Here is a 24,953-nt window from a genome sequence, read left to right as displayed (position 1 = left end):
AGGCACACCTACAATAACTGTTTTAAAAAAACCCTTCCTTGGGTTGCCTGGGCAGCTCAGTCAGTTAAGCCTCCAACTTTGGCTCAGGTCATGATCTCATGGTTCCTGAGTTTGAGCCCTGCGTCGGGCTCTATGCTGACAGCTCAGAGCCTTGCCTTCAAATCCTCTGTCCCCTTCTCTCTGGCCCTCCTCTGCTCGTTCTCTATCTCTCTTCATTGGGGTGCCTAGTTGGCTTAGTCTGTAGAACATGAGACACTTCATCTCAGTGTTGTGAGTTCAAGCCCCACATTGGCTGTAGAGATTACTTAAAAATAAAATCTTAAAATCTGGGGTGCCTGTCTGGCTCAGTCAGTAGAGCATGTGACTCTTGATGTTGGGGTCATGGGTTCAAGCCCCACATTTGGGGTAGAGATTACTTAAATAAAATCTTTTAAAAACTCCTTCCATAAAATAAGAAAGGGTAATAGATGAGTAAACTACAAAAGTAATGTGAACATGCCAAAGAATTCAAACAGTATATGAGTATAATATAAAAAAGTAGAATTCTAAATTATAAGTATCCAAAATATAAAACCTCCTAAAACTCATATTCAACAAACATTCTAATTAAAGAAAACAAAAAAACGGGGGCGCCTGGGTGGCTCGGTCGGTTGAGCATCCGACGTTGGCTCAGGTCATGATCTCAGTTCCTGAGTTTGCGCCCCGCATCTGGCTCTGTGCTGACAGCTCAGAGCCTGGAGCCTACTTCAGATTCTGTGTCTCCCTCTCTCTCTGCTCCTCCCCTGCTCATGCTGTGTGTGTCTGTCTCAAAAATGAATAAACTTAAAAAAAAATTTAAAAAAGAAGAAAAAGGGGGGACAAAACATAAGAGACTCTTAAGTACAGAGAACAAACTGAGAGTTGCTGGAGGGATTGTGGGTGGGGGGATGGGCTAAATGTATAAGGAGCAATTAGGAAACACTAGTTGGGGTGAGCACTGACTGGGTGTTATACATAGGGAATGAATCACTGGAATCTACTCCTGAAATCATTACAGCACTACATGCTAACTAAATTGGAGGTAAATTAAAAAATAACTAAGTAAATAAATAAAAGCAAGAACAAGAAAAAAGCAAAGGACCTGAAAAGACATTGACCTAAAGATATACAAATAACCAATAAGCATATGAAAAGATGCTCAGTATCATTAGTCATTAGGGAAATGGAAATCAGAATCACATTGTGGTACCACTTCACACTTGCTAGGAAAACTACTTTATTTTATTAAAAAAAACTTTTTTAATGTTTTATTTTTGAGAGAGAGAGAGAGCGCAAGCGAGGGGAGGGGAAAAGAGGGGTACAGAGGTCCAAAGCAGGCTCTGTGCTGACAGCAGAGCCTGACGTGGGGCTCGAACCCACCAACGGTGGGATCATGACCTAAGCTGAAGCTGGATGCCCCCAACCGACTGGTCCGCGCAGGCGCCCCTGGGAAAACTTTTTTTTCTTTTTTAAAGAAAAACAAAGTCCTGCCAAGGTACGAAGAAAATGGAACCCTCCTGTATTGGGAATGCAAAATGGTGTGAAAAAGTTCGGTGGTTCCTCACAAGGTAAACAGAATTACCGTATGATCCAGCAGTTCTACTTCTAGGGGTTTACCCCAAAGAAGTGAAAGCAGGAATGCACAAAGAAACTTGTACACTGATTTTCATAGCATCATTTTTCACAATAGCTGAAAGGTGCACACCACCCAAGACTCCATCAAGATATGAAGAGATAAACAAAATGTGTTATATACATGCAGTGGAATGCTATTTGGCTTTCAAAAGCAATATAATTCTGATACATGCTACAATATGGGTGAACCTTACCAACATTAAGCTAGGTGAAATAAGCCAGTCACAAAAGGACAAATACTGTAGAATTCTGTGTATATGAGGTACCTAGAATAGTTAACAGACATAGAAAATAGAATAGAGTTTACCAGGGGCTGGAGAGAGGGGCAAATGGGGAGTTACCATTCAATGAGTGCAGAGTTTCTGCTGGAAGTAATGAAAAAGTTCTGGAGATGGATTACGATGCCAGTTGCACAACAGTGTGAATGTGCTTTAACGCCACTGAATTGTTTACTTTAAAATGGTTAAAACAGCCAATTTTAGGTCATGGATATTTTACCTCAGTAAGAAAAAACAGCAGAAGTCTGATGTGGGAGTATAAAACGGAATAGTCATTTTGGAGAACTGTTGGGTGGTATTTACCAAAGCTAAATATACACATTCCCCAAGACCCAGCAATTCCCCTTTGCAGTAGAGACCCAACAAAAACACATTCACCGGAAGGCATGTGTTATAATGTTCACAGCAGCACTGTTTCTAATAGTGAAAAACTGGAAATAACCCAAAGGTCCATCAAGGGAGAATGGACAGAAACACTGTAGTATATTCACACAATGAGATCAACCACAAGGACAGATAACAACGTGGATGAACCTTACAAACACAGCTGAGTAACAGAGGCTAGGTGTAAGAGAGGACACAGGTATGATCACATGGACAGGAGGTTCAAGAACAGGCACAACCAACCTAGGTAAAAGAAGTTAAGACATTGGTCATCTTTTGGAGAGAGGGGGTCAGTGAATGGAACGGAAAAGAGGGGAGGCTTAAAGGCATACAGAGGTGCCTTCAGCTCCCCAGAGCCCAGGGCAAGCTCCCTAGAACCCAAGAGCCCCACAGAGAGAGGCAGGATCCAGTCGGGGAAGGCTGGAATGTGCCTGTGACAAAGAGAGAAGATGTTTAAAAATCAGATTGCCCTACTGACAAGGTCCCCACTGAGGGGTGGTGGCCTGTGTGTGATATGCTTGGCCAGTAGGGGAAGAAAGTGGGATCTAGGCCTGAGTCAGTTCCAGGAGGCCCTGGAAACCGCGAGACTCTCAGGCCACCTTTCAGGGTGACCCTGACCTTTGCCTCCTGAACACAGCTCATTGGTCTCATCATCTGAGGAATTTGCTCTAGGGCTAAAAGGCCCAGGAATGAGATGTGGCAAAGGTTAAATCACCTTAATATAGAGCAACAGTTAAATAATCCATGGATTTACACTCCAGTGTTTACACTCCATGGATTATTTATCCAACTATGCAAAATGGTATTTATAGTCGAGTTTTTAAGTTACCTAGGGAAGTTCTTATGCTATGAAGTGAAACCAAGTAAGCAGAATGTAAGCAGAATGTAGAAAGACCTATATAATATATGCAACTATGCACATATAAAAAGTTTGGAAGGGGACACCTGGGTGGCTTAGTCAGTTAAGCCTCCAACTTTGGCTCAGGTCACCATCTCACAGTTCCTGAGTTCGAGCCCCACATCAGGCTGTCTGCTGTCAGCGCAGAGTCTGCTTCAGATCCTGTCTCCCTCTCTCTCTGCCCCTCCCCCACTCACACTCTCATTCTCAAAGATAAACATTAATATTTTTAAAAATAATAAATAAAATACCGGAAGGAGGGGCACCTGGCTGGCTCATTTGGTAGAGCACATTACTTTTTTTTTCCTTTTTATTTTTGAGAAAGAAACAGAGCGTGAGTGGGGGAAGGGCAGAGACAGAGGGAGACTCAGAATCTGCAGCTGACTCCAGGCTCTAGCTGTCAGCACAGAGCCCGATGCGGGGCTGGAACTCAAGAACCACGGGATCATGACCTGAGCCAAAGCCCAACATGTAACCAACTGAGCCACCCAGGTGCCCCAAGCATGTGACTCTTGATCTGGAGGTTGGGTTTGAGCCCTTCTTAAAAATAAAAATCTTTTAAAAAGACTGGAAGGAAATAAACCTTTCCGATGACTGTGGTTACCAGCAACTACTGTTTACATTTTTCTGTAGTTCCATTTTTCTTTTAACATGAATCGTCTCCCCACCCCCCGCCCCCACTTCAACTCATATGTTTAAGTCCTAACCCCAACTACCTCCAAATGTGACTGTATTTGGAGACAGGGCCTTTAAAGAGGTGACTAACTTAAAACGATGCCATCAGGGTGGGCCCTAAACTAGTATGACTATTGTCCTTATATGAGGAAGGAATATGACCACAGATACAGAGAGAAGACCATGTAAAGACAGAGAAGACAGCCAACTACAAGCTAAGGAGAGAGGCCTGAAACAAAACCGACCTGGCTGATACCTTACTTTTTGTTAAGACCCTCAACCTGGGTTACTTTGTTACCCTAGCAAACGAACACAGCATACACCATTCTCAGCAATCAAGACTCCCTGTGCTCCTGAATTCTCCCAACAGCTGACATTTAAATCTTTTTATTTTAAGATTTTATTTTTAAGTAATCTCTACAACCAACAAGGGGCTCAAACTCACAACCGTGAGATCAAGAATTATATGCTCTGCCAACCAAGCCAGGCAGGCGCCCCAACAGCTGACACTTAAATACATTTTTTGGGAGGGCGCCTGGGTGGCTCAGTCGGTTAAGCGTCCGACTTCGGCTCAGGTCAGGATCTCACGGTCCGTGAGTTCGAGCCCCGCGTCGGGCTCTGGGCTGACAGCTCAGAGCCTGGAGCCCATTTCGGATTCTGTGTCTCCCTCTCTCTCTGCCCCTCCCCTGTTCATACTCTGTCTCTCTCTGTCTCAAAAATAAATAAACGTTAAAAAAAAATTTTTTTTGCCTGACATGGGGCTTGATCCCACAACTCTGGGATCACCACCTGAGCCAAAATCAAGAGTCAGACGCTTAACTGACTGAGCCACCCAGGCACCCCTTAAATACTTATTCAATCTTCACCAAGCACTCTATGAAGTAGATTTAATGTCTATTTTCTAGAATGGAAAACCGAGAGGTTAAATGAATTCACTAAAGTTACGTAGCTAGGAAACAGAGGAGCTAGAAGTGGTATCCACATCTGTCACAGCCTGTCATTTTCTTACCCACTAAGGTTAATCTTTCTGATACACCCAAGACTTAATTAATATCTTTTCCCTACCTCCCATTACCTCTTCTCCTCCAACTACTGAAATAGCAGACTCTGATTTCTGGATGCCCAATGAGGCAGTGTGAGATTTGGAATAAAGCACTAAACTTGGAAGAAGTAACAGCACTTCTCTTACAGTGTTGATGTGAGGACTGAATGAGAACACCAGTAAAGGGCTGACAGAATAGGATGCATCGGGTCAGGGTCTGCTGTTGATGCAGTTAATGGACACAGAGACCCCTGTAGGCATTGACATGAACTTGCTTGGTGCTCCTGGGTAAGGCACTTGAATTCTCCGGGTCTCACAATCAATCGTTAGCTCAAGCTTTGAACCTGAGGCCTGGTTTCCCTTGGTTTGAAAAGAGAAATGCATGCTATTAGAGTTACTCAAGAGTAGTATGGGGGCACCTAAGTGGCTCAGTTGGTTAAGCATCTGACTCTTGATATTGGTTCAGGTCATGATCTTACGGTACTAGGATCAAGTCCCATGTTGGGCTCTGTGCTGGCAGCACAGTCTGCTTAGGATTCTCTCCCCCTCTCTCAAAATAAATAAACTTAAAAAAAAAAAAATAGCAGTAGGACCAAACATATTTGCTCCTTGATGTAATAAGAGTAAGAAAAGCTTAAAAGGAATACCTAAACCTCCTTAGGTGATTCAGCACCCTGCAGGTGTTTTAAAGATGCATACAAAGATCCCACAAAACTGTCAGTTGGAAACATCATTATGTTCATGCAGAAGTTGAAGCAACTTATTAGGAATTTATGTTTTCTCATTTGGAAGATGGAAATTAGACTTTACAGAGCCATCTTCAACACCAAATAAGATAGGGCTCAGGTCATCAAGGTTCTTGAGTTCAAGCCCCACATCGGGCTCTCTGCTGTCAGCATGGAGCCCGCTTTGGATCCTCTGTCTCCCTCTCTCTCTCTCTCTACCCCTCCCGAGTTGGCACTCTCTTAAATAAACATTTAAGATAAAAGTCTAGGGGAGCCTGGGTGGCTCAGTCGGTTGGGCATCCGACTTCGGCTCAGGTCAGGATCTCACAGTCTGTGAGTTCGAGCCCCGCGTCGGGCTCTGTGCTGACAGCTCAGAGCCTGGAGCCTGCTTCAGATTCTGGGTCACACTCTCTCTCTGCCCCTCCGCTGCTCATGCTCTGTCTCTGTCTCAAAAATAAAATAACAGAACATTTAAGAAAAACCTTTATAAAAGTCTAAACTACAAATTTGTGAGCCCCAAAAGCTTACATGGATTCTTATGCCACATGAGGAAACTGAGGTTCAGAACTGAGATGATAGCCCAACGTTACACAACTAGTGAGCAGAAGTGGAGTTAGAACCCAGGGTAGTCAGATTCTAAAGCCAGGTTCCTCTTGTTCATTCAAGAGCTAGTTGAGCGCTTCCTTTGTGCTCAATTTTCTTCTAGAAACTAGAGATGCATTGGGGAACAACTATCTATCCTCAAGTATCTTTATTTAAAATTTTTTTTCAAATGTTTGTTTATTTGAGAGAGCAAGAAAGTGAGCATGAGTGGGGAAGGGGCAGAGAGAGAGAGAGAGCCTCCCACTCATTAAAAAAAAAAAAAAAAAAAAAAAAATATATATATATATATATATATTTTTTTTTTTTTTTTTTAATAGAGAGTACACACACTTGCACAAGAGGGGTAGGGTCAGAGAAAGAGGGGGGCAGAGAACCCAAAGCAGTCTCTGTTGACAGCAGTGAGCCTGATGTGGGGCTTGAACTCATGAATCGTGAGATAATGACCTGAACCAAAGTAGATTAACCTACTGAGCCACCCAGGTGCCCTGCACTTTTCCCATTCTTAAAACAGCCTTCTTCCTAAGGTTAGGTCTTCAGCTAGCAGAGGGCTGGCCAGGTACGTCTGTCAGCTGTTTCCCTTAACCAGAGACTATCAGCTTTCCAATCCTCTCCTATCAGGTTGTCCAGCCAACAGCTAATGGACTGACTCCCCCAAAAGAAGCCTTAATTCCCCAACTCTAAAAGTTGCCAAGAACCCAGAAACCCTCTCCTTGTTTTCTACCAAATCTGCCCTGCCCCCCAAAACGTACAATACACTTCAGTGTCCTGTGTGCTGGCACATTTCCATTATCATATGGTTCCAAATATTTATAGTTGGCCTGTCCTATTGTTAGAGAGGACAGTGCAACAATCAAGAAGTCAACAGCGATGCACTCCAAGTGTACGTGCCTCCCACTCAGGCTGCATATTCCAGTTGCGTCAGAGGGCCTGGCCCCATCAGCTCTAACCTGCATTCAGTTAGATACAGAGCACATCAAGGGGCATGATTCAGGCAGGCAGGAACAAGCTTCAACCCACTCTGCCTGAGACACCTGGCTAAGTGTTTTCCTATCCAAATCCTCAGAAAATAACCTGCAAGGTGGCTATTACTGCCCCCATTCTCACAAGTCAGGAAACAAGAGGCTGCCTGGAATTGAAGTGCCTTAGGAAGCAGCTTCAGAAGGATCTGAGGCCCCACAGGTAGGAAGCAGTAGGACCAGATTTCAAATCCTAATGGCAAGTAAATGATGTGGGATTTCAAGTCCAAAAGACTTGGGCTCAAATTCATATTGTGTGGGGTGCCTGGGTGGCTCAGTCGGTTAAGCGTCCAACTTTAGCTCAGGGCATGATCTCACGGTCCGTGGGTTCAAGCCCTGCGTCGGGCTCTGTGCCGACAGCTCGGAGCCTGGAGCCTGCTTTGGATTCTGTGTCTCCCTCTCTCTCTGCCCCTCCCCTGCTCATGCTCTGTCTCTCTCTGTCTCAAAAATAAATAAAAACACTAAAAAAAATAAAAATAAAAAAACTTCATATTGTGTGAGCATATGGAAGTGGTTTCCTCATCTAAAAATGGAGATGCTACTACCTAACTCATAAGATTTTGGGGAGGATTACGTAAGACAATGTTTGTAAAGCACTGAGCACTATGTCTGACCCACAGCAAGCCCTCAATAAAAGGCACCTCTAGCTTACTCACAACTAATCGAGGTTTCTGATTCCAACTCTGAGTCTCTCCCTACACCACAGAGAAACCATCAGCTACAGCCAAATGCTTTACCTGAGGGATGAAGCACCAAAGCAAGGAGGAGATACACAGGACCAAAGAGCCTAAGAGGGAGCTGGCTTGGTCTGCAGTTGGAAAGGACTGTGTTGCAGGGGTGCTCCATGGTTTATCGGGGACCTCAACAGACAAGTTCAACTGCCCAGGGAAACTTGCAGAGGCACCTGTAGGAACATGAACAGTTTTTTTCTGCAAGCCATGAGTCACAGAAAGGCTGGTAAATGGTAAGCCTTGGGGCAGATCGTTACAACTTCCTCCCAGATGTTCCTGGCACCACTGGCTTGTATTACTGGTTTCAAAAGGTAATTGATCTGAAACCAGGTCTCATCATCACTCATCCCCTTTTACCCCACCTTGTAACAGCTAGTGAAGTAAGCTGATTCCCATTCCTGACTGCAGCCTAGTTCCACAAGGCCACACATCTTGGCCAAGTCATGGGGGCATGAATGGACTTGTGTCAGACTCTTTCTGGGGCAAGCTGGTGAGCACTGATGAGCACATGGGGCAACAGTTCAGATCCTAATACTGGAAAAGACACCTAAACACAGCTCTCCCACACCCACCTGGACCTTAAAGTCATGTGACCGCTTTAGACTCAAGAGATTCTGAATCACAAAGTCAATGAACCTGATGGAGAGTTCAGTATTTCTACCAATATAAATTGATAGCTTTCAGCCCTGAGCTTAAGTACACAATTCCTAAAATATTGTTGGGGAAGGGATTAGAAACTTGAGACTGCTTCCCGACAAATAGTTAAAAAATCAGAGCTCTGTGTATCTGCACTAGATAGAAAGACATCCAAGGGAACCAGGAGTCTCTGGCCTATGCTCAAAGCTCCTGTCTAAAGACCATCCTACCAAGCCCAGCCTCAGACCCTGAACTGGCACCACTATACAAGCTGGTCAAGAAGAAGAGTTGAGTCCCTTGGGGTAAAAGAACTGTTGAAAAAAAGAAAGCTTTTTTCTTAATATTTATTTTACATAATTTTTTTAATGTTTATTTTTGAGAGACAGAGCGAGAGAGACACAGTACGAGCAAGGGAGGGGCAGAGAAAGAGGGAGACACAGAATCCGAAGCAGGCTCCAGGCTTTGAGCTGTCGGCACAGAGCCCGACGCGGGGCTTGAACCCATGAACCGTGATATCATGACCTGAGCTGAAGTCAGACGCTTAACCGGCTGAGCCACTCAGGTGCTCTTTCAAAAGAAAGCTTTTAAAGTAGACTTCTAGGAACTGATGGATACTGGGCTGAGAATTCATCCCAGGCCAGCTTTTAGGTGGAATTGCCTAAACACCTCCAAACTGCCAAGGGAACACCCTTGAAGGGCAGGTAATTGTCTTCTCAGCCATGACACATAGGTACCATATTGTCCCAAAGTTCAACCTTACAGGGTGTTCTGACAAAATAAAACCACCCATCTCTCGGGAAATAAAATGTCCTTCAAGTGATCAATCTTGGCCAGTTTCCTGCTGATCTTTGGGCATTTTGACTAGAATGAAAGGGTAATATCAGTTTTAAAGTATTGCAGACCAAAGGAAGCTTGTGGGGGATGGAAGAAAGATAATCAAGTCTCCATTCTGGCTTGGCTTAGGGATAGACCTAGCTCATAAAGCAAACATGTGCTCATAGCTATCACTGCTTTCTGGGGTAAGTATGCAAAATTGCTTGAAAAAAAGATTCTGGCATTTTCCTGAGTAAAACTACATATAGAAAAAAGTTCACTAAGAAACACAAAAGAACAAGTGTTGTGGAATACTTTGGAAACAGGTGCTGCTATATACTATTAGGGAGGAGGGGAGTGTAAATTGGCACAACGTTTTTGCCAATTAAGAAGCCTTAAACAAGCCCTTTGGCCCAGGAATTGTGCCAGAAAGCATCCCAGACAGGACAAAACCATACCTGCAATTATGTCCATAACTGTTGCTCAAATTAAAAAAAAAAAAAAAAAAAAAAATTAGGGGCACCTGGGTGGCTCAGTCGGTTGGGCGTCCGACCTCAGCTCAAGTCATGATCTCAGGCCCTGTGAGTTCAAGCCCGGCATCAGGCTCTGTGCTGACAGCTCAGAGCCTGGAGCCTGCTTTGAATTCTGAGTCTCCCTCTCTCTGCTCCTCCCCTGCTCATGCTCTCTCTCCCTCCCTCTCTCTCAGAAATAAACATTAAAAAAAAGATTGTAAAAAAATAAGTCAGTCTCAACCACTTAACGTTCAACAGAATAACTATGTGTGCCACTGTCACTCAAAGGTCTCACCTACAGCATTCAATGTCATAAAAGAAAACCTATGGGCAGGGGGTGGGGGGGTGGGGGGTAGCTGCTGGGTGGCTGTCAGTTAAACATTGGACTTCGGCTCAGGTTGTGATCTCACAATTTGTGAGTTCGAGCCCCGCAGAGGGCTCACTGCTATCAGCGCAGGGCCTGCTTCGGATCCTCTGTCTGCCTCTCTCTCTGCCCCTCCCTGATTTGCACTCTCTCACTGTCTCTCAAAAGTAAATAAACATTTTTTAAAAAGTTAAAAAGAAAGGGGGCGCCTGGGTGGCTCACTCAGTTAAGTGTCCTACTTCAGCTCAGGTCATGATCTCACAGTGCGTGGGTTCAAGCCCTGCGTCGGGCTCTGTGCAGACAGCTCAGAGCCTGGAGCCTGCCTTGGATTCTGTGTCTCCCTCTCTCTCTGCCCCTCCCCTGCTCACACTCTTTCTCTCTCTCAAAAATAAATAAACATAAAATTTTTTTTTTTAAGTTAAAAAGAAAGAAAGAAAGAAAGAGGGAAAGAGGGAAAGAGGGAAAGAAGGAAAGAAAAAAAGAAAGAAAACCTATAGGGTGCCTGGCTGGCTTAGTAAGAAGTGCGTGCAACTCTTGATCTTGGGCTCTTGAGTGTGAGCTCCACATTGAGTGTAGAGATTACTTAAATTAATAAAAACTTTTTTTAAAAAAAGAGCATTTATTAAAGAAAAACTGCTCTGCTCAGAAAAAAAAAAACAGGTCACAAAACAGCTATTTATGTTTATTTATTTATTTTTTTTTAATGTTTTATTTATTTTTGAGACAGGGAGAGACAGAGCATGAACAGGGGAGGGTCAGAGAGAGGGAGACACAGAATCTGAAACAGGCTCCAGGCTCTGAGCTGTCAGCACAGAGCCCGACGCGGGGCTCGAATTCACAGACCACGAGATAATGACCTGAGCGAAGTCGGCCGCTCAACCAACTGAGCCACCCAGGCGCCCCTATGTTTATTTATTTTTGGTAATCTCTACACCCAACATAGGGCTCAAACTCACAACTCCGAGATCAAGAGTCCCATGCTCTTCCAAATGAGCCAGCCAGGTGCCCCACAATGCAGTCATTCATAGTTTGACAATTACAAAATATTAGTATTTTTATACCTGTAAAAGAGAGCAGAGAGATGGGGGAAGAAAAGACACAGAAAGAGAATGGGGCTGAGTCTTGGCACCAGTAAGGTGGCCCAGCTATCCCCAGAACCAACAATCCCAGAAGCAAAAGAAACCAAGATGGCAGAGGGTGACCAAGACCTAACTTAAGGCACTTAGGTTGGGTCAAGGGAGCAGGTGCAAAGGAAGCTGGGAGTGGGTGGGGAGAGTCCATAAGGCATGCTGGGAAGCCAAGGGGCTCCAGGGGTCCCCAAGGCCATCCTCAGGACCTAGACTCTCCTTCCAAAAGCTGAGAGCAGAGCTAGCCAACTTGCTGTCATAGAGGTGTTCCTGATGATTCATCACTACCAGATCACCATTTTAGGGCACGCCAAGGAGTCAAGTACTGTGCTCGAGCGGAAGCACTCGGTGGAAAGTGGCTACAGGGGCAGCAGTGGCTTTGCATAGACAGCCAGCTCCTGGACAACAGCGTGACCCTGGCAGAGTGTTGCCATACCTGGCAGATGGCCCCCTCAACGCACCGCTCATCTTGGACCTGGGTCTTCCAGCAGATGGGGCCAATGGAGCTCTAGAGGCCCTCGGCATGGAGCCTTCTCCTACCCACCGAAGTAGAAGATGAAGCTGGATTGCTAGGGAAGTGGGACTGGAGGGTGAAGTGTAGGGCAGTGAAGGAGTGGAGTGGAACTCAGGCCTTTTCCCTCAGATCAGGCATCAGTGAACACTTGGTTAGGGAAACGGACCTGGAAGATCTATTGAAAATGTTCATTTGAAACGACAAAGGTCCTTTATGGATGGTGGGCTTCCATTTTGCTTATCTTCCAGTTTTCCATAAACATGTTTTTGATTTGTTATCAGAATGAGACGTTGTGATTCCCCCTCTCCTGACTAGAAAAGTTGTATGGTAACCCCATATTGTTGAGGAGAAAACAGTTCTTTCTAGCAAGTTCCTTTTGTCTCTCTGTTGAAAATTCTGCAAAGAGCTCCATTATTCAGGTTCCTCCTTACCCTTGGGAGCAGGGGGGTCCTCCCTTATAATCTGCAGAGAGAAACCCAAGATGGGCTGTACTCCACAGCACCCTGGAGTTTGGGATAGGGCTGACTCAGAATTAAGCATAAAGTGTGCTGTCTGGCTTAATGATTCCCACCCTCAACAACCATACCAGAACGGGGATCCTAGCTATCACCTTGGGACATCTGGGATAGCAATTAAGTGTCTGGTAGCTAAAAGCATTGGTTCCCAATCATAGCTGAATGGTTCACCTGGAGAATTTTTGAAAATCCAGATCCCCTACTTCTAGCCCACCCATCACTTCTTCTGAATCATCTGGAGGTAATCTTGGGAAGGCAGTTTATTGGTTTTTAAAAGTTCCTGGGGGTGCCTAGGGAGCTCAGTCGGTTAAGCATCTGACTTGGCTCAGTTCATGATCTCGCAGTCGATGAGTCCAAGCCCTGCATCAGGCTCTGTGCTGATAGCTCAGAGCCTGGAGCCTGCTTCAGATTCTGTGTCTTCCTTTCTCTCTACCCCTACCCTGCCCATCCCTCTGTCTCTAGCTCTCTCAAAAGTAAATAAACACTAAAAAAAAATTTTCTTTTCACTTTACAGACAGGATACGTTTACTACCAAGTCTATACAAATAGTATTAAAATAAACCTTATAAACCAACCTCAGTATGAATATAGATCCAAACACTTTATTTTTAAAATTTTTTTAATGTTCATTAAAAAAAATTTTTTTTAAAGCTCCTAATTGTTTCATTTCTCTGAAATAGGCCAATTGGAATGGCTTTTTGAGGGCACTTCAAAAGATGTTATCAAGATTTCAAACATCCAGATCCTTCCTCTGAACAGCACATTTATCTGTTTATTCAGTATCACCCCCTGGAGGTTTTAAAGGTGACTTGAAATCAGTATGTCAAAAACCAAATCCATGATCTCAGCCTAAATATGGTTCTTTTCCACTGTCTCCTAGAGAAATGACATATCATGCACTTAGATACTCAAACCCAAAATCTGGGTCTCAGAAGCAGCTCAGTCTGGGTCTAGAGTACCTGGGCTCAAATTCTGGCTCCACCACCAACCCTGGGCAAATTTGTTTCCTCACCTATAAAATGAAATGATGCTAATAGTATCTATGTCAGTTAAATGAGTTAATACTTAGCACAGTGCCTGGCATATGGTTAGCTAGAGTCATCATCTTCTATGACCATTTCCCCTTCAGACTTTCCTTCCAAGTCAATCACCAAGACTCATTATGCCTCTTCATCTCTACTCATGGTACTTTAGTACTTACCACATCATATTCACCCTGAGAGTGCAAATATTTCCCTTTTAAAAAAAGGATCTTTTAAAAATGCAACAAATGATACATTTGAGAAAATGAAATAAGATCACTTCCTTGTTTGAAACTCATGCATGGTGTGCCATTTTTGTTCTTTAATGTGCTCACTCTCAGTTTCCACTGTCTAGTCACAGTAGTACTCTCCTTAAATACAGCATAACCCCCTTCCCACAGGACCTTTGCACATGCAGCTCCCTCTGTCTAGAACAGTGTCTCCCTACACTCTCACTCCAGTTTACCCAGTTAACTCCCACCATCTTTCACATCCCAAAGCAGGTTACTTTCTCAGGAAAGCTCTATGTAACTTCCTGCCGTATAACTCATTACAACTGTAATTATAGGTTTACTTGTTATTATCTAAATGCCTATCTCCCTTAATACTCTCAATATATGCCCAAAGGCAAAGACTATGTTAGAATTTGCTTATCACTGTATCTCAACACTTAGCTCAGTGCCTGATACAAGGTAAGTGTTCAGTAATTGTTGAGTGAACTATCAAAGTCCTTTGACCTAGCAATTTTGCTTCTAGGAATTCATTCTTTTTTTTTTTTTTAATTAATGTTTACTTATTTTTGAGAAAAAGCAAGAGCAGGGGAGAGGCAGAGAGGTGGGAAGAGGATCCGAAATAGGTTCTGTGCTGCCAGCAGGGAGCCCAATTTGGGGCTTGAACTCACAAACCGTGAGATAATGACCTGAGTGGAAGTCAGATGCCCAACTGACTGAGCCACCCAGGCGCCCCTGAATGCCACATTTTCAAGCTCTCAACACCCAAGGAAAATAATGCAAGTGCTAAGAGATTTGACAGTTTACTTCTGAATTAAGCAGTTTACATTTTTAAAATTTTTGATGATCTGAAACATTCAGATAATTAAGTCATCAAACAATAGTTGGTGTGAAAACTAATGATTTTTAAACAGCATAGTAACCTTACTAAGCTTACTGCAAAGCCTATCTTAAAGGTATTACTCAAACATAAAAGCTTAATTTATCTGAATGGGGTTAAGATGAACAATTCATGTGATCATCCTTCTCCAGCAGTCTTTCCTAATAAGGTGATTCCTGACAGTCAGATTTCTGAAAATCCAAACACTTTACAACTTTTATGTTAACTCCTCCCCACTTCCACATCTGCAAAAGATAAAAGTGGGGTTAGCTAAATAAATCATGTATATCCACCACATAGAGGACAATGGAGCTGTTAAAAACAAGATAGATGTGTATTTAACAGTCTGCAGAGATGCCTGTGATTCAATTAAAAAGGCAAGTTGCAGGGGCACCTGGGTGACTCAGTCAGTTAAACCTCCGACTTGTGGTTTTGGCTCAGGTCATGATCTCAGTTGTGAGTTCGAGCCCCATGTTGGGCTCCATGCTGGCAGTGTGGAGAGAGAGACACTCAACCGACTGAGCCACCCAGGAGCCCCCCTCCCAATTCTTGTTTTAAAAATTCCTGAATGCACACAGAAGCTTCCCCTAAAGAGAAAGGTCTACAAGGATTCACATTAAACCATTGGATGTGCTCATCCTTAGGCAGGAGAGCTAAGAAAGGGAAGAACTTTCATGAGTTTATTTCTGGTTTGCTTCTATTGAGAGGCAGTGGCATTCAGTGGTTAAAGCTTGGGCTAGTTAGATTTTAATCCAAGCTCTGCTATTGACCACTTGTGTGATCTTGGGCAAGTTACTCAACCTCTCTGGCCTCAGTTTCCTCATCTGTAAAATGGGGATGATAACAGTACCTACTCACAAGCATGTTATGGTGATTAAACATTTTATATTTATATATACACACACACACACAAATATAATTATATAACACATATAAGATGGTAAGAGCTGTACCTGTCACATACTAAGTGCTACATATTTTACTAAAAAACATGGTCTTTACAGTGAACATATATTCATGTATTAATGTAAAATTCCAACCAACCAGCCCAACCCTAATAAACAATATAAAATGGTACATATGGAGGGGGATGTGATAATAATAAAAAGCTCCCTAGGCAATTCTGATATTCAGCCAAGCTTGCAAACTACTGACTCAGGGGCCAAAGACACTGGTAAACCAGTTGGAGTGTGGTTGAGTCCCAGCTGGGGAATGCAGGAGAATTCTGGAAGCGGAAAAAGACCATAAAAGACAAGAAAATAGCAGGTCAGGCAGCCCTGGTGGGAAGCTCTGGCTGAGGCCGACTCCACAAAGAGAGGGCAGGGTGTGGGCCTGGCACCTTGTTCTGGCTTGTAGATGAAGAGCCCACAAGCAGCTATCTTTTCTCTCTGCCTGAAGCTACAACAAGATGAGACTCGTTATGAAAAGGCAGCCAGCCTTAAGCAAGATGCCCAGCACAGTAGCATAGCACTCCAATCCTGCCCTCTTAGTGACCAGCCAGCAGTCCACCTCCTCATAGCTCCAGGGACATGAAGGCACTTCTCACAGGACAGTCAGAGCCTCAAGGCCGAGGAGCTGGGACCGAAGTAACTTGCCTCAGACCACATAGTTTGGGATAAGAAACCAAGTTGAGAACCCCCATCTTCCCCTGCCTGTGCCCAGATGCACACCACCAGGTCTGTCCCCACCACTGGGTTTGACAAGACTCTGAAGAACTGAATGGACGTGGGCTGGCGGCAGGGGCGGGCGGTTTGTGGGGACAGTGTAGAATATGTTAGGTTTGCCAAATTTGCGGGGGGGGGGGGGGGGCGCGCGTCATCTCAGAAAAATACATAGGCAGTCTTGGACACAATGAATTCCAGGGGAACAAGGACTTCCTAAAACTAACATGAGACCCTGAGGTCAGAACTCTAGGCAAGATCAACCTACTTCTAGCCTCCACATAGGTTTAAGGTTTCTTGGTAAGAGAGATGGAACACTGAACTAATCTTATGTGCTCTTAAGCAAAAGTTAGGGTCCTGAGATTGAGAGGGAAGAGGAAACCTTGGGATTGTGCCTCCTTGGCCTGATCTCCTCATCCAGCTCTTGAGATGCCTGGGTGTCCCAGTGGAGAACAGATCTCTCCTCCCTGGAGGTCTGTTTAGCCTAGAGAGGCTCTCATGAAGGGAAAGCAGCCACCAACTTGCCCACCTCCTGGCTGTGGGGCCCTGGCTCTGAGCACTCTCCTCGGATGTCAGACAACAGAGTCAGAGTTCTGAGTTCAAAGGTGGGTAAGGGGAGAAAGGAAGGTGTCTGTTTGGCTTTATTTCCAGGATAAGGCATTTTGGTTTACTGAGAGCATAGCAGGATGCCGGCACCCCAGACCCACTACCATAGCCTGGAGGGGATTCTGTCAGCTTGAGGAATTTGCAGACCACTGATGCTCTAGTGACCCAGAATTGCGAGGATGCCCAGATTTGGCTGGGGGAGGGGGAGGGAGGCAGAGTATATCAAGCTCCTCCACTCAGAGCATGGTGGGGGTGGCGGGGAGGTGGGGGTGGCGGGGAGGTGGGGGTGGCGGGGAGGTGGGGGTGGCGGGGAGGTGGGGGTGGCGGGGAGGTGGGGGTGGCGGGGAGGTGGGGGTGGCGGGGAGGTGGGGGTGGCGGGGAGGGTAGGGGTGGTGGGGAGGGTAGGGGTGGCGGGGAGGGTAGGGGTGGCGGGGAGGGTAGGGGTGGCGGGGAGGGTAGGGGTGGGGTGAGGAGAGGCAGAAGATAACCAGCCAGAAGGCAGATTCTCTCTGAGAACTGTCGGAGACAGCGCTTGCTATCAGGCCTGGTATCTGAACCTGCCCTGTCCTCCCACATCCTAGAAGAGGCCAGGGGTCCTGGATGAAATACCCCTGCCCCCTAACTCCAGCTCCTGGTGATTAACAAGAGGCCTGTGGAGGGAAAAGGAATTCAAATCCCTTGGGTCAGAAGTTAACTATTTCTCATCTTCCTTTAGCATGCCTGGGGTCAGAGGACTCACAACCTCTTCCCCTCTCTCACACTCAGGGAGAGGGAGCTGGGTTCAAATCCTACCTCCACAATTCACTAGCTGGGGGACCTCGGATAGGTTACAAAGTTACATGCCTAGGTTTCCTGTCCAGCTAAATGGGGCCAATTTCACCCCTCCCCCAGTGGGGCTTTTAGGAGGATTTTAAGGGCTTATTACATAAAGTACATAGCATAGTCTCTGGAACTCAGTAAGCTCTCAGTAAATGGTATTTAGGTTGTGATTTTTTTTTTGGTTGTTTTGTTTTGAGCCCTTCCTTGCGGGTAGCCCTGCTGCCTGGCAATGACAGGTAACTAAATGAAATGAGGGGGGAAATTTGACTGAGACTTATAACATCCCGAGGTCTGAGAAAGCCGGGAAGGGGAGTCAGGAAGATATGCTGGAGGTGGGGCCCAGCATCCTGGTTCCAAAGGAGACTTCAGCGACTCTGGCTTCCATGAAGGCATAATTGGGACTTCAGCCACATGTGCCTTTCCCAAACACCTTGCTGCCTCCCTGATGGGGTAGGTGACAGTCTAAACTGGACTGGGCCCTGCCTACTTCTTTTATTTACCTCTCCCCACCTTACACTCCATGGTCCAGCCAGACTTAACTGTAGTTAAGTTCCTGGCCCCCATGCTGTTCCCTTGCCAGGAACACTCCCTGCTACCTCTCATACCTCAACTCCCCTGCAGAATTCTTCCTCAGCCTTCAGTGTGGACATCACTTCTTTCAGGTCCCCCCAAGAACATGTCAGCAGCCTTTCTTATCTGACTCCATATTTTTTCTCCCTCACTTCCTGCTGGATCATATGTATATACAACATGTGAGAGATATATATATATAAACATATATATAACTTATATAAAAACATATATATAACTTATTTTGTCTATCTTTCTCCACTAGCAGGTAAATGGCCCCCAAAGCCTGGGTTTTGTGCATGTTTTCCTCATTAATAGAACCCTAGCACTTAGAACAGCAGTATCTGGCACTTAGTAGGTGCTCAATAAATACCTGTTCAGGTCAGATTCATAGTTAAAACTGCCTGGTGGCTGATCTGCTTCCTCCTCTAATTGCGGAGCTCATGATGTTAATGAGCTATGGGTTTTTGTCATCTCTGAACATCTACTAATATTCGTTGGCTGAATGACCACTCAGCTGGGCCTTGGGTCTCAGACACTTCACTGCCTCCCTAATGAGGCAGGAGCTAGATTTAACCACCTCATCCATGTGAGGAACTTGTTGCCCACTTATACACTGTCCAGGATAAACATCATCCAGGAAGCCCTCATCTAAAAAACCCAGGGCCATTTCCAGATTCCCTTTATATTTGGGGGGACAATAACAGGCATTGGCTTAAGGACAAATAAAGGGAAGGATTTCTCCCTCAACACAAAGGATGTGACCAAAGACATAATAAGATTTGCTGTCTCTTAGCATAGTGCTAAGGGAGAATAAAAAATCCAGCAAGGGTGGGGCACCTAGGTGGCTCAGTTGGTTAAGCATCCAACTCCTGGTTTCGGCTCAGGTCATGATCTCACAGTTTGTGGGTTCGAGCCCCGCATCGGGCTCTGTGCTGATGGTGCGAGGCCTGGAGCCTGCTTCAGATTCTGTCTCCCTCTTTCTTTGCCCTTCCCCCACTCATGCTCTGTCTGTCTCTCTCTCTCTCTCTCTCCCTCCCTCCCTCCCTCTCAAAAATAAAAGCTGACTTCTCAGTACAACAGCCACAGTACTGAGATGCTCAGGTAATCCTCAGTTAACCCAGCAATTATGCTCGCAGGTATGTACCTAACAGATAGTGTATGCTGAGACCGTCCACGGAGACTGGAACGATAATGTTCACAGCAGCACCAGTCATAATGGCCAAAACCCATAAACTCCTCAAATACCCATCGACAGTAAACGTGTCAATTGTCACATAATGGAATACTACAGGACAGTGAGAATCACCTACAACTACCTCCAGAACTATGGAAGCATCTCACAAAATGTGCGATACCCAAGAGGATATTCTGTATGGTTCTTTTACATAAAATTCAAATACAGGCAAGTTAACCTGTGGTATTAGAAGTCAAGATACTGGTTTTCTTGCTGGGAAGGGTAGAGAACAGGAAGGGGCATCTGAGGTGCTGGCAATGCTGTTTCTTGATCTTGGTATGTGGGTGTTTTAAATCTGTGACACTCATTGAGCTGTACACTTAGCATTTGGGCACTTTCCTCCATTTATGTTATTCTTCAATAACAGTGATTCTCTGAATGGAGACAGTTCAGCCTCAGAACCAAAGCCTCAACTGATTTGGACAGGGGAGGTCCTTCTCTCCCTCCTGCTCCTCCATCATCCTCCAAATGCTTTGCAGAACTATAGTTTCCAGCCTTAGAAACCCACTGCTTAATGTAAGCAATGCCTTCCTCATCACACAGCAGGGAGGTGAGGGCACCCTGCACTGGGTAACCTAGGAACAGAGTGCCATGTGAGGAAGTGGGAAGGGAGATTAGAGGTTTGGGACCTGCTCCCCAAGCACAAGCTAACAGTGATGTGCAACAGGCTTTAGCAACCTACCCCAGTCTGCTGCTGAGCCAGGAAGGCAGCCAGCCAGGCTCAAAGCCTGATTTCCCAAATAATTCATTCCTGAGGCAGATTTATTTGGCCCTGTGAAATCCCACTGGATTTAAAATCCTGGCCTTACTGCTGACTGCCCCCTTGACCTCACACCAAGTTGCTTACCCTCTTGTACAACAAAAGGGAGTTACCACCACCTGCTTCGCAAGACAATCGTAAGCATAAAAAATATTGGACTATAAGCTCCCCAAGGGCAAGAGCTTAGTTTTGTTAATTGCTTTAGCCGTAGTTCTAGAATCCTGCCCGACACATGCAGATGCTAAATATACGTTTACTGAAAGAACAAAATGTAAAAACAGAGGACATGGCCCAGGCTGGAGGCCCAAAAACAAAAGGCAATTTTTACACAAGTTCAAATAGCCAAACCATCTTGAAGTGAATTCATGCTCAGTCAGATTCATTACTGAACTTTGAAGTTTCCTACCGAAGCTAATGAGGGTTAGCTTTAATCTTACTCAAACACTGACTAAGGGTGAGTTGAACCTGCTGAGGGGCCGTAACGAAGTACTGGATTTCTTTTACTGTAATTAAGCTGCCTCTCTCAACCGTTTGCCATTAATGATGTATAGACCACAGTTAGGTCAATCACTTTTAATCACTGTACTAATACCATGCAAATTCCTTCCTCCCACCTCTTCTTTGTCTTAGCTTCCAGACCACACTGGAAGGCAGCCCCCCAGACTGTGGGGTGGGGGTGGGGAGAACATTCCAACTCTTCCTCCAGATTAACCTCTTGCTCTCAGTCTAGGCACCCAAGCCCCATCACTAGGACACTTAGAGACTGTATCAAAGCCAGTTTCCCTACAGGAATGTTTCTGGAAAACCTTACGATAAGAATGAACAAATGATTAATTGCTCTTAGGACAGGGGGTGGTAACTGGTGTCTTTAGGATCTGGCGCTCCAACATTCTACTTCATTTCATCCACTTCCCACTTTCTGGTAGTAAAAAATGCCACTGAACTCAGGAGTCAGAAACTTCCATTCAAGTCACTGTAGTAATGACTTTCGTGAAGCCACAACCACTCAGGTTTCATTTGTAAAATAGTCAGACCTTCAGCAGATTGTCGTGATTCACGTGAACACCTACTGGGCATCCTGTGAAGTATCAGGTCCTGGGAATAAACCTAAAGGTACAAGTGATGGTTTGTGACCCTCACGGAAGCTCATGAGCTGTTCAGCCTAGCAAACTGAATCCATTAGCTGTTCCTGTTTCTCCACCTTTAAAACCTCCAGCAGGGCTGGGCTACAGGTTTTCTGAAGTACCAACTCTGAGATTAAGAGCTCAAGCTGTTTAATAGTTACCTTACCAGCTTTGAGAGAATGTCAGGAGGACAAAGCAAGCTCAGAGTTGTGGAAGTGCTTTGAAGAGGAAAGTGCACATGCAAACAAGGTATTAATTATATCAGATAATTTCTCTGAGCTCGACTTCATAGACACCTGTGATATTCATAACCCAGGGGCGAACAACAGAGGCAATTGTTCCTTAGCAATAAGGAAACTTGTCTGCTTGGCCAAACTTGAGAGTTTGTATGTACCCTCAGGATAACCCTTTCAACATGGCTGGATCCATCCTGTGCACAGAGGACAGAGAGCCTGGGGTGGAGGTGGGGAGGTAGAAAGATGTCAGCAACTGAGGACTAAGAAGAGAAATGCCAGTATTTTCTGTTGAGGTGTCTCAATTAGTTGAGACCAATTGGACTGAGAAACTTGCTTTTACTTAAAAAAGAAGGCAACAGTCTATTTCACAGGAAAACCACTCTAAGAACCAGTCATGTTGCAGGGAGGCTCAAGGTTAGCCAAGCACATTAACCCCCCCCCCTTTTTTTTTATAACCCAGGTGTGCTCCTGGCATGAACCCACCATTTTCACAACCATAAACCAGACATCCAAGAAAGCAGAATTTTCTCAAAAGGTTTAAAATGCCTGACGTCACTGGGAAGCATTCACCAGCCAACCGGACCATGAAATCGAAAACCTGATCACCGCTTCCCCTCGACAACCTCAAGCTTAGTGAAGTGACAGTTAATCTGATATTTCTTGCTTCAGTAAGAAAGATAAGGCACAGTCAACACTCAAAAGCCACGAGATTGTAGCCAGAGAACTTGACAATGAGGGGGAGTACAGATCTGGCAGAGGTCTGGTTAGCAATAAAGCTTCCTCAGGGAGCTGGAATTGGATTTGGGGCCCTGCCCAAGGTAACATTTTTACAGGTTGGCTGAGTTGCAGTTTGTTAGCCAGTCAGTAATAAACCCATGTGCAAGAATTTAAAGTTTATGAGGCATGGCCTCTTAATGCCTCTGCTTGGCTCCCTACAGCCAAGAGTTTAAGGAGCCTGGCCTAGCCTGGGTGTTAATTGTTTTGTCAATCTGCAAGGTTATTCGGGGAAAAGAAAAAAAAAAGGGCCCCCACAAACTCCAGACCCCAGTCCCCTTTTGGAGAAACAAAGGAGAGCCATCTGTCCCCTAGGCACTGACACCCCAACATTCAAACTGTGGAAATTTGTATGTGGGGTGAGGGGTATGCTGACGAGGGCATTAGATTAATGCTAGGTGGCAACAGTTTTTAGTTGTTTTGAAAGCCAGGTAAACTGTAGGTCCTCTCCCTGGGAAAATGCATACACAAATTCTTAAACAATCTCACAAGTTAGGGATCCTCTGGAACCCCACCCAAGGATCCTGGGTAATAGCTCTTTTTAAGAACTTGGGTTTGATCCGTGGAGAAACCCCCACTGTCCTGGATGTTGGGAAAGGGGCCCCCATCAGCCGGCAGCTGCAGGGGTCTCCTAACACCAAAGTGACTCCCCACTCTCCAGTTTTTGAACTTGGGGGGGGGGGGGTGGGGAGAGGGAGACACAAGTAAACTGGGTGATCAAAAACATGCTTTGATCACCCAACCACCGCCCCCTCAGCTCAAGACCTTCCAGCTTGGGGACCCCCCCCCCAATTCCCCCAAGTACCCTAACATTCCAGTCTCAACACGGGGGTGGGGTGGGGGTGTCCCCAAGTGCGTGATGGCCCCAGCCCAGGTGTGCCAAGCCCAGTTTCCAGGAAGGCTGCGGGGGCTCAGGCCCTCCGGGAAGGGCAGGGTTAAGAGTGCATTCCAGAAGGCGGGGAAGAAGGGGGGCGGAGGAGGGGAGCGCGAAGAAGAGAAACAGACCCGGTCTGTCTGTCGGGAGACACAAAGCACGGTACACAAAGGGGGCCCGAGAGGGGCGAAGGGGGCTGCCCGGGGCACGGCTCATCCCCACACCTGCGCGGGGGTTGGGGGAGGAATGTGGACCGCGCATTCCTTTGCTGGGGCCAGTGGGGGAGAGCTTTCCACGTCCAGGCTGGGTGAGGAGCGCAGGCGCCTCGCACCCCGAAGCAGGTCAAGGTAAGCCGCCGCAGAGGGGCAAAGAGGGGTTGGACGTCAGAGGGCGCTATGCTCTCCATCCGCCTCGGTCCGCCATCCACCCGCGCGTTAGCCCCCGAGAGCCTTTCTGCGCCTTCTCCATACCTGAGGCGGAGCCGGCGGCGCCAGAAGTCCCCCGCCCCGGCCTGGACACCCCTCGCGCGGATCACACCGCGGCGGACCACGTGCGACCCCCCGCCCTGCGGTTCCACGGGGCTACCTCCCGGAGGGTCCTACCTCTCCTCGGCGCCTGGCCGGGCTCCAGCTCCGCGCCTCCCGACTCCAAAGTCACTTCAGCTTCCCCGAAGCCCGCCCGGCACGGCTCGGAGGCCACGCGAGGCAGCCAGCAGACCTGCGCCTGAAGGAAGAGGGGGAAAGAGGGAGGCCGGGTCACAGGCATGCCCGGTTTCTGCATACCCATCCCGAGATTCTTTACTGGCCTTTCGGGGCCACCTTGACTCCAAAGAGCCCAGCCCCGCACTCTCCCCGACGCCACCACCGCCTGCGGACCCCACGCAGCCAGAACTGCCCGGCCTGGGCTAGGGCAAGACAGTGGAGTACCTGAAGGAGGAGGAGGAGGCGGAGGAGGAGGGACGCGAGAAACCCATTAGGGAGTCCCATGGCTGGAGAGAGAAGAACGAAGCTGCCGCGACGGCGGGCTAGCGCTCGGCTAAGCTTTCCGCTCCCCTTTGCGAGCAGCAGCCCGCGGGAGCGAGCGGGAGGGGGCCAGGTGAGCGCAGGTGGGTGCTGATTGGTCCGGCGCCGCAGGGTCCCGCCCCCTCGCAGGTGGGGCCGCGGCTGGCTTGGTCGAGGCACCGGCGAACGCCCTCCGGTCCTCTTTGATGCCTTCCAGCGATCCCTCGGCTTTTCTGGAGCTCCTCTCGGCAGGCGCGGAGGCCTTGTCTCACGGATTCCGGGTTCGAGGGGAAAAAACAAAAAACAAACCAACAAAAACCCACCCCGTTCCTCAGCCTCCGCAGCACGCGAAGAAAAATGTTTTGTGCCTTGCGGCTACAGTGGAAAAAACAGTGGAGATACATCTGAACCCGACTGGAAACAGAGGCGCCCCATTCATACTCCCCCGAGGCATTCTGTTATCCAAAGCTTTGATGGAGGACGGGTGTGTCCGCCCCACACCCGGCTACAGCCCGGGCTGCCCACTGCCTCTTTCTCCACCTCCCACGCCAGCCAGCCCGCTTCGAGGACACAGAGTAAGGTTTAAAACTGGCAGTGAGGTGCAACTTGCGGAAGACTCATTACGTCCACTGCACAGCCGAACAAATGGAGGCTGGAGAGAAGGTCCCAGTTT

General features: G+C 46.6%; 1 protein-coding gene across 2 annotated transcripts in view; it reads right to left on the bottom strand.

Moving 5' to 3' along the window:
- The window catches only part of CDH3 (cadherin 3), a 44,822-nt gene extending 20,098 nt beyond the window's left edge, over positions 1-24,724 (bottom strand). Inside the window, exons 1-2 of one of the 2 annotated variants that reach the window (XM_042919933.1) lie at positions 24,206-24,724; positions 23,882-24,002 (exon numbers count right to left, since the gene is read on the bottom strand). In XM_042919933.1, coding sequence (XP_042775867.1) covers positions 23,882-24,002; positions 24,206-24,265 — 181 coding nt within the window. In that variant the 5' untranslated portion in view covers positions 24,266-24,724. Of the gene's footprint in view, positions 1-23,881; positions 24,066-24,205 lie in introns of those variants that run through there. The other variant, XM_042919931.1, reaches the window with a different exon arrangement.
- Positions 24,725-24,953: the final 229 nt, after the last annotated feature.

Source organism: Panthera leo, chromosome E2, assembly GCF_018350215.1.
Source record: "Panthera leo isolate Ple1 chromosome E2, P.leo_Ple1_pat1.1, whole genome shotgun sequence".
NCBI classification, from domain to species: Eukaryota; Metazoa; Chordata; class Mammalia; order Carnivora; family Felidae; genus Panthera; species Panthera leo.
This window is presented reverse-complemented; position numbering and strand designations above follow the sequence as displayed.